Genomic DNA, 10,019 nt, shown 5'->3' with positions numbered 1-10,019 from the left:
GCACACGCAAGGAGCGGGCGCACTCTCAGATCGCCGTCCGCCTAGCTGGGTCCGACGCGCAGGCGCAGGGCGAGAGGCCGCGTAGGGGGAAGGCGGCCCTGGGCCTGTGGGGGCCCGCGGCAGGATATTCCAGGGCGGCGAAGGCGGTATGGAGTGGAGGGGGGAGGGGACGTCACTCTCCTAACTCTCTGCTTCCTCTCTCCCTTGCTTCCCCGCAGGAGGGGTGGCGCACACTCCGGGATGGGTGAGGAAGGGCCGGAGTGCGAGGATCGTGGGCCCTCTGGGGGTGGAGGAGCAGTGGGAGGGTCCCGACGGGGAAGGAGTCCTCTGACCCGGACCCTCCTCCCTCCCATACCCCAAGGGCGGCGAGGGCTCCGGTGGCCGCTGTGACCCCCGTGCCCCCGGCCTGCGCTCACCTGTCTTCCCGGGGACTGGGGCGGGCTGCCGCTAGGTCTCACGAGGTGGCCTCGGCCGGTCACTCTGGCGCGGCTGCTCGGGTTTGTCTACTTCTCTGTTTCTCCCTTTCCTTTCCCAATCTGGGTCTTGAGATGACTTTGTGACTCGTTTGTCAGGCGCTTCTGTGGTGTGGAGAATGAGTCCATCGCTTTCACTGTCATGCCTATGAGTGGCTACCCTGGCTTCAGGGGTTTCCCTGGTTTCTCATTTCATCAGAGGCCGCACCTGCCAGGAATTAAGGCTGGAAGGAAGAGAGAGAGGAAGGAGAGGTGTGTGTGTGTGTGTGTGTGTGTGTGTGTGTGTGTGTGTGTGTGTCTCCTGTATGTTACCCACAAAATAGATAACAGAGGCACATGGAATACCAACTTTTCCATGGGCAGTAAATGAACTTTGCTACCCAAAGGGATTGATGGACTCAATTTATAAAGAGGTTAACTAAAGAGCATATGACAGAGTCACCAGTCACCTCGGGTTACTAGGGAAAAGCTGGGGAGATACTTGAACTTGGGCTGCTGGACAGAGGAAGGGCACTGCCTACCTGGGTGTGTCTGGTTCTTGTGGCTGACCAGTGTCTCTGCTGTCTGCTGGCTTTTTCAAGGGTTCATTAGTAGCTTGTGTAATGAAGCTGTAAGGTTTTGATGCAGTTCAAACTGAATTCCCATTCAAACTGAGTCCCATCAGTTAGTTGGAAATCACTTTAGTGGATCATGGCCATCATTTAAGAAAAAATGAAGTAGAATAGAAAATATCAGAGAGCATTGTACTTAGTAAGGGTGAGTATTGTTTCTGGACACTTGCTTCAGGTATACACACGTGTGAGTGTGTGAGTGTATTAGGAGGTGTTATGCAGTGCGTTTCTGTGTGTCACAGAAAAGTTTGAAACACATTGGTTTCCTGTGTTCTCCTGTTTATGCTCTTGCTCCATCAGCCTGTGTTTAGAGTCATTTAAAATTGTCCACGAGGATGCAGTTAGCACACCAGGGATATAGAATAAACAACAGAGTGGGTCTCTTTTTTCAGGGAGGTTACTATGCTAGAAGACAGTTTACCCTTCACTCATGGAAATACGTACAATGGAAGAGCAAGGATTTTGTTGGGGTAGGAAGTAGGTTGCCTTCCTAAGAAGGCCAGAAAGGGAGGTGGGGTTAAGCTGTGTATGGTAGACTGCCTGGTGAGAGGAGTCTTTGTAGGTTTGATTCTGGGAGCTGTTTTGGGTAGCAGCAAGACATTTAGATGAAAAGGAATCTGTCCTATTTGTGTTGTTGTTGCTTTTCCCTTTTATGGAATTGTCCGTTTTGCCCTTAGAGCTTCTTGGATGTATATTTTCTATGGAACTTTTTACACGTTGTATTGATTTTATGGTTGAAAATCTGGTGTGATCCATTGCCAAGTAGCCCTTGTAATGGATATGTGGAAAATGGAAATGGGAGTCCGGAGTTACCTGGGTTTGAGACCCCTGAGGATCTTTTTAATAATGCAGTTAGGTGTGTTAACATGTGGTGGATTCCAGATCTATTTCTGCCTGTGCCTAATTAGGGTCACCACATACTAACAGAGAGAAGAGGAAACATTTCAAAAAGACCGAAATGAGAACTGAATGAAGTACACCGTGGAATCCATGAAGGAACAATGGCCAGGATGTTTTATTAGTGCCCCTGAATATGAAGGGTAAAAACCTTCCCTGGAGTCCATTTTTTTAGGTGCTCTGTTGAGCACTGAACATAATTATTTAGACTCTCCTCATCATCTAGAATCTTACATGATGCAAGAGTCCTTTGAAGCCTGTCTTACCCCACTCCCGTCTTGGGGGATTATGACACCTGGACCCACATAAGATGGATTTTCCTGTTCTTTTCATTACTTGGATAGTTTTTATGGCCATGTGGGAACTTGGGAGGGTCTCAAAAATCAGGTTACGATTGATCCTTTTTTAGAGGCCAGTGGGTTGTTCTGGTTCACCCTGGTGTGATTTTACATGTGTGTTAGCCATGACAACCAGCTTGTAGGAGAGGGCTATGATTCAGATCCCAGAAATGTTGTTCTGGGTCAGGTAATATGCTCTCTTATTAAGAAAAGTGCCAGGTAGCTTATTATTCACCAGTGAAACACAACTCAGAGTGAGAAAGTCTCCTTGTCGAAAACTTTAAAAAAAAAAAAAATCATCTGTCTTTAGAAAAGAGGGAGTGCTTTTCCTAGTCTACTTTAAGCTGAAAAACACTTTCAGGACTGAGTGATCTTAAAGAGACATCCATAGTGCTGCCCTGAGAATCAGGGAGTGAGACTGTTCTCCCTGGTCAGAATCTGGGAAACAAACTGTTTATGCTGCAGACCTGGGCCCTACTGGTTAATTCAGAGAGGGGTTCTCCCACTTGAAAAACCATCCTTTACATGAGTGAAGCTAAAACACGTTCATTTCTTTGCCTCTTTGCTCTTACCAATGACCCTTGGTTGACAGAGTCACTGAGGCCTGGAGTAGTGGATTCCAAGGAAACAGACTTGGCAGGAGAGGAGGGGAGGGGGGGTGGAGGAGACACCCTTTCTTTGGGCCTTTCATCCCACCCCCATCCCCCTGCCAGCCCACCTGACATCTCTATAAACCTGGCTCCTTGCCACTGGCTTGGTAGAGGTACTAATAGGAAAGAAATATGTACGTGATTAAGTAGAATTTACCTTTGCCTTGTGCCGTTTTTCTGAGTTAGACCATACCAAGAATGTTATAAACTTATTTCTGGAACTATAGGTGTTTGCACACCTGTGAGGTGGGGATGGCAGGGGAGCAAAGCTAGAAATAGGTAAGATCTACACATTGAAAAACCAACTTGAATAATGGAGAGCTGTCAGATATTTTTAAGAACCACGATTTTAAATCTGTAACAAGGTGGAGCAAACAAATATACAGGTAAATAAACACATATAGTTAACCAACAGATAGAGACAAGAACCCTGGAAACGTGTTTTTCTTTGTGAACCAGATTGAGAACCGGGGTCCTCACTGGTGGCCATGGTAGAAACAGCCCATGGTGCTAATGAGGGCTTGCTATTGCTTCTTGATAGTAATGCTGTGAAAACTCACACCTTTGCAAATGTATCAGAATCAGCTTCAGTGTTGGTCCCAGGCTGTGCTGTTTGTGGTGCAGGTATCTATTGAAAAGACAGCTTTTTAATTCCTGAGTTTTAAAAGATTATGTGGCAGCTTTAAGAGAGGAGAAAGAATACTTGCACTGTGTGGGGTGTTTTTGTTTCTGTGAAGTCTATTAGTGGTTAAAGAAGCACCTTAGCTGGGCAAGTATTGTGCAGGGTGTAGTAGAAACAGCCTTCTACCCTTCTTCCCTTCCTAGGACAAGCTGACAAGTCGCTTAGCAATTCTGACTTAATTTCTTCACCTGCGAAATGGCACTTGCTCTATTGAACCTTCAGAACTGTTAAAAATCCTTAGGAATCAACCCTCCCCAAACTGTTGCTCTTTGTTATTTATCTTTCTGTTTCTACTGGGTGCTCAAGAATGAAATCAACCAAGAAAGTGATCCGTGTGAAAGTACTTTGAGAAGTGTAACATGTATACTTATGTGAGGTTAAAAAAACTCACAAAAGATGTGTTTTAAAAAAAAAAAAAAAAACAATTCACAAAACTTCCTGAAAGAGAATGCTTCCGGGACAAATCAGTAATGAGTATTTAAGCAACAAACACGAGTACTTTTTGGTCCAGAATGATTGGGGCGAAACCTGCAGGAGATGGGAAGGGCTGTCAGCATGACAGGGCAGAGGGTCCAGGGAGTTCCCTTTTGTTTTTTGTTTCCTCGAAGCTGCTAGGCCTCTGCTTTTTCCTGCTTTAATTAAGGACATTTATATCCTTACACTAGGCAGAGTTTGTCCGTTTTGTGGCTGGGCTTTGCACTTGATTTCTCCTAGTGTTTCTTTTCACTTCTGTCACTTACTAACAGAATCTCCTTTAAACACTCTTTTGCAGTTGGGCTGAACTTTTTGTTTTGTCTCTTTTCTTTAGAACCTGTTTCTCTTGAAAGGCCTTTAAAATTTATGAAACGTGCCAGGCACCTAAAGATGGAAACTGTTCAGGTAGAGACAATGTATAAATATATGTGGATCTGTGATACTAAGTACAACATTTTGCTGATTCCTAAAGTTCAAGTAATGGTACTTTCTAAGTTTTTACAAAGCATTAGGCTCTTTCTGTCTGCTTTTCTAGTTCAGTCTCTATGTATTACAATTAGCTAAAAATGAGCTCTCAGTGTCTAGGAAGCTCCCCCAAGTTACTGGGAGCCTGGGTGAAGGGCACAAGAAAGACCACCAACCCACCAGCACGGAGCCTCTCTGGAGCTGGAGGATGAATTGCAATTGCAGATAAATTTTTTACATTTAACAGATACTCAGTGAGCTCCATTTGTGTGCCAGGCACTGTTCTAGGTCCTGAGCATGTAGCGCTGGACGGGACAGGCACGGTCCCTGCTCTCACGGAGCAACGTTCTTCCAGTGGGACCTATAAGGTGATGCCAAGTGAAAAACTCACCTGTGTGTCCCTAAAATCTACAGTCTTCCCTGGCCTCCAGAACTGAAGGGAGATCTTAAAGTTAAACTAAGATTTGAAGTAAGCACGGCTCTTGGATTGTATTGATTTCTCTCCCTCTCCCTCTCTCACTGTCTCTTGCCTTCCTTCTCTTGCCCTCCCCATCCTCCCACCCCAGAGGTTATTATTCACACTCTAAACCTGGATGGCAGTACTAGTGCTGACCAGGAAGTGGCATGAACAGCCATCTCTGGCGCTGGAGTCTTCCGAATACCTGGCCTCCTCTGAGTGAGAGGAGAGGAGGAAATATCATTGGAGTTAGCTTCCTGTGCAAACACAGGACTCAGAATAACATTGCTTGTGAGACAAAGCACTCTATACAGACTGATTTGAAGTGAATCAGGGCCTATGTCTACAGGATGGATTTATGCTAGGAAATAACATCAAGGTCAGTCAGTTGCTTTGAAATAAATTGCAGCCCTCATTACTCTTACCTGATCTGAGCAGTTGTTTAGTGGTGCAATGGTGTTTTTTCACAGTGGGCCGTGTAAGCACCAGACCGAGGAGATGATTCCAGGGGCCTGTAGACATAGCATGAGCTAATCCTCTCATGACCAGCACCATGGTTCTCCTAAAGCATGTTTGCATGTGATGTGCTGGTTCCCGATATATGGATGAGATCTCTACAGTGTCTGGATTTCCCTGTGTCGAGCCGTGGGTGGGGGAATCTGTCTTTCTGTTGGCTACCTCATTTATTTTATTCAACAAGTATTTATTGTACTCCCACTCTGTCAGGACCTGCTGGGATCTTTTGCAGGGGTGACAGTGGAGGGGACCACAGACTTTTTTTGTATACAAATATACAAGTATATTTGCTTCTTTTATGCTTTCAAGTTCATAGGAATGCTTACTGCTGTCCATTTGATGTCTTTAAGTCCTTTGGGTCTGGAGGTCACTATCAGATCCACCAAAGAGCTAGTGAAAAGTCTTTGAATTTGGTCTTTTCTTGTGAAAATGGAGGTGCTCCCTGCAGCCGTGAATGTATTACTTTTGTGTTTGAGGGTAGTAACAGGTAATCCGGAGTCTGTGTGATTCCTGAGCTCCTATAGTGAGTTCAGATGCCATGTTGTCAAGATCTCTGTGGTTACTGTGGATATTGAGTAGCAAGAACTAGAATGTTAAGGGCTATCAGCCTCATCTCCAGAAATAAAAAAATAAAATAAAAATCCAGAGTTATTCCATGTCTGAGTTTGGATAGTGAACATTGGAACAGTGAGAGTTCCTTTGGCACAGGACGCCCGGATGTCCTTGGTGTGCAGGAGGGGTGACAGCAGATGCTGTAGCCTTACACAGAGCTGCTCGCAGGAGGTGTGTTTGGGGCCAGAGCAGTTTGGTTGGGCAGAGATGGACCCAGGTTGTGGTGGTGGCTTCTCAGCAAGGCAGAGAGAGGGGGCCTGGGTGTGGTTTGTGCACAGGCTGGCCTGTAGATTTTAGGGAGGTGCCTTGAATGGTGGGGTTTGTTATGCCCAAGTTGGGAAAGTTCTGGGAAGCCTCCAGGCACTTCTGCACTTCTTGGACTCACGTAAATGCTCTGGAGGAAGCGATGCAGTGTGGAGAGGCTGGATGTTGCAATTCTCAGGAGAAGGAATGTGGGTGGCGCTGGACTAACCTTGAGGGTTCTTTGGAGGAGCCGAGGAGCCTCTTTTCTCCCAGGGAGTGAGAGTAGGGGCCCGCCATCATCAGATGGGAAGGCTTGGCTGAGATTGGACGTAACTGCAGCCTGGACCAGAAGGACTGCTTTTCAGAGCTACTTTTTTTATTCCGTTTTTTTAAAGCCAATTTTCCATTATTGCTCAGAGTGTGGAGCTCTTCTTGCCACCTACACTTCAAATTGTATTCAAAACCTAAATTGGATGAAAGTGAATGACTTTCACCTGGTGTTTGTCTGCATTTCAGTTGATTCAGCAAACACTGAGTTAGGTCTGAGTAAAATGTTCATGTGACATCAGTATTCTTGATGGAACAAGGATGATCTAACAGTTGGAAAAATATTAATATTTAAGTTAAAGTTACCATGTTAACTGTGCTGATTCAGAGGGTGGGTTCAGGAAGCCGACTTCTGGGGTTCAGATTTCAGCTTTGTCACTCCTAGCTGTGCGACTTGGGCAGATGATCTAACCTCTCTAGGCCTCATTTCCTCCTGTATAAAATGGGGCTAATGATAGTGTCCATTTCGTAGTTTTTGTGAGGCTTAAATGAGACGATAATGTAAAGCACTTAGACACATTATAACTAATCGATACATTTTCATAAAGAAAGAAAGCAGAAAAAGACCAGGTGACCCTCAAAGCTGCTTCTCACCCTGAGTTCCTGTGTGAAGTGGGCTTTTTACGGCAGAGTGAGGCCGTAGGGTGTGGAGGGAAGACCCTTGGACCTAAGCTGAGTCCACTTCTGGTTCTGCTTCTGCCCTTGGCTAATTATGGGGCTTTATGCAAGTCCCTTCCTCTCTCTGTATCTCAGTTTCCTGATCTTCGAAACGGGACGTGATGTGATGACGATGATGATGGAGAGGGCTAATAGGTATTGAGGGTGTATTGAGTGCGGGCATCATGCCCTGTGCTTTGCATGGCTTACCTCAGGACCGTCTTGTGAATAGGTGTTACAGGTGGGGAAACCCCATGTTACAGATGGGGAAGCCGAAGCTCAGAGCTCCTTCTCCAGGGCTACCAGGCTGTGAAGGTAAAGCTGGCCTCATCTGATAGTCTTTGATTCTGTGTGTCAGATGTTAGTAGTTCTGTAAGTAGGCCGCCTTCTTTTGCATATGTTTCTGATCCTATTTACATTTTGGCCAACGCTTCCTGGGTTGTCTTAAGGAAAACACTGGCGAATAAGTTTGAGGTTTGAGGCTAAATTGTAGTTAATAAGCATTTCTGGAGTGTTTAGGTATTTCTGTGAAAGTAAATAGTGAGTTTTCCCCCACCATTATTAAATAAACTCTTATCTAAGGTGCTTTGAACTTATGCAAGGCAAAGCTGTGTGTAAATACTACAGTGGTAGAGGCTTTCTCAGCAGAGCTCTTGAATGAGGCCCTCTGTAGCCAAACATGTGGGTGGAAAACAGGCATGTCTTGCAGCTGGAATTCCCAGCTGGCTGTAGGTTTTTCTTAAATATTCCCCTCACTGGTGCCCAGGTGTTTCAGGAACCTGGGGATGGCCATATAGGTTGGTGCTAGGGAGCACAGGGTTGAGGTTCTGCAAGCTGCAGTCACCAGTGTTGGGTTGGTGTTTGCTCTTTTGTCTCCAGCTTGCTCTCCCAAAGCCCACTTTCAGCTGCAGTGTAGGGTAGGTAGTTTTTCTTTTTTTCTTTCTTTTTTTTTTTTTAATTGGGGTATAGTTGCTTTATAATATTGTGTTAGTTTCTGCTGTACAGCGAGTAGGTAGTTTTTCTGTGTTACGTTATCATTTGGGAGACCGACCCAAATAGAGGCCTTGGTCAGTGACTTGGCAAGGGCATCCTTTGGCACTACTTTGCTAACCTTGAGCTGTCTAGGTGTTCTGGCTTTTACATTTGGGGGAAAGGTGATGTGGTGACAGACAACGTGGGCAGCTGCTCAGATAATCTGCTTTCCTCCAGGGAGTAAAAGTTCTGGTTTCAGGAGGCACACGAGTGTCAACAAGGGGCCAGTGTGCAGGTTTTCCTCTGTGGAGGATGTGGGAAGTGCTTCCTGCCTGGGTGTGTCCCAGAGGATTCGTGCTGTGGAGGTGATATAATTATGAAGGCATTCTCTGTGCTGTTGTGTAACCTACAGCGAGAACTGTGGTGGGCCATTCCAGCTCTCTGACCCCAGTTAGAATATGAATCAGCAAAATTGCAGCTGGAGTTCCATCTAATCATCTGCGTATCTTTTAACCACTAAGATTTATATTTAGTGACTAATGATCTTTTGCTCGAAGTGCCATCTCCCACACAAGTCCCCAAAAGTCTTAAAAAAAAAAACAAAAACACCAAACACCAAAAACTACTGGCTCTGAGTGTGGACATTGACTTAGAAATAAATCCTTTTCCCCCCTTTTTCCCTGCAGGATTTGCCATCTTGGGATCCCATGGCTTTCTTTACTGGGCTCTGGGGCCCCTTCGCCCACGTGAGCAGAGCACTGAGCCAACGCTGTTTCAGGTAACTTTTCCTATTAAGTTCTTAAAGCTGTGTCTTTGAGTAAGCCTCCTGTCAGGGTGGGGTATTGGTGACTAGAGTGGGAGTGGAAACTCAGGGAGGTGGGCTTGGGGTCAGGGAAATCCAAAGGCATAGATGGAACTGGGGTTTGGTCGGGCCAGGTGAGGGGGATAGGTAAGGAGGTGATATTGCTGTTGAGGATGGGATTGGGAGTGGATATGGAGAATGATGAAACCTCCATCCTTGCCAGACTCTTATAGTGAATCTGATGTCTTTCAACCCTATCATTCCTCCAGTGCATTAAAACCTTCTCTTTTAAGAAAATGTATATATATACATTTTATATACACTTTGTATATACACACACACATATATACACATATATATTCTCTCTATATACGTATGTGTGTATATATACTCTCTATATACATATATATGTATATATATACATAGATATACTCTCTGTATGCATTTATATGGATATATATACATTTTATATATATCTAAAGTATATATATACTTTAGATATATATGAGTATATATACTCAGTCACATTGCTATACACCTGAAACTAGCAGAACATTGTAAATCAACTATAATATTTCACTTTTAAAAAAACATATAAACAAAAGGGGGGAAACCCTTCTCTCTTAAAAATGGAATATATATATATATATATATATTTTTTAAATCACATACTTATTACCATAAACTCAAGCATGATGGAAGTTTGACAACCTCTCCCCTCCCCATTTAGATGCTAAGCCAGGGCGGAGAGCACAGGTTGCATTCCTGTTGGCAAACATGCCTTTTGGCCTTGTTCGTGCACTCGTTCTGCAAGTGTTTACCGAGCCCTGTGCCCAGGGTTGG

At 44.9% G+C, this 10,019-nt stretch overlaps 1 protein-coding gene across 2 annotated transcripts in view; it reads left to right on the top strand.

Moving 5' to 3' along the window:
* Positions 1–79: 79 nt before the first annotated feature.
* Positions 80–10,019, top strand: part of MRPL14 (mitochondrial ribosomal protein L14) — an 11,504-nt gene continuing 1,564 nt past the window's right edge. Inside the window, exons 1-2 of one of the 2 annotated variants that reach the window (XM_065884611.1) lie at positions 80–146; positions 9,061–9,152. In XM_065884611.1, the coding sequence (XP_065740683.1) occupies positions 9,082–9,152 (71 nt within the window). In that variant the 5' untranslated portion in view covers positions 80–146; positions 9,061–9,081. Of the gene's footprint in view, positions 147–1,419; positions 1,555–9,060; positions 9,153–10,019 lie in introns of those variants that run through there. The other variant, XM_065884610.1, reaches the window with a different exon arrangement.

Source organism: Phocoena phocoena, chromosome 10 (genome assembly GCF_963924675.1).
Source record: "Phocoena phocoena chromosome 10, mPhoPho1.1, whole genome shotgun sequence".
Taxonomy (NCBI): Eukaryota; Metazoa; Chordata; class Mammalia; order Artiodactyla; family Phocoenidae; genus Phocoena; species Phocoena phocoena.
Note: the sequence above shows the minus strand (reverse complement) of the source record. Positions and strands in the feature narration are given on the sequence as shown.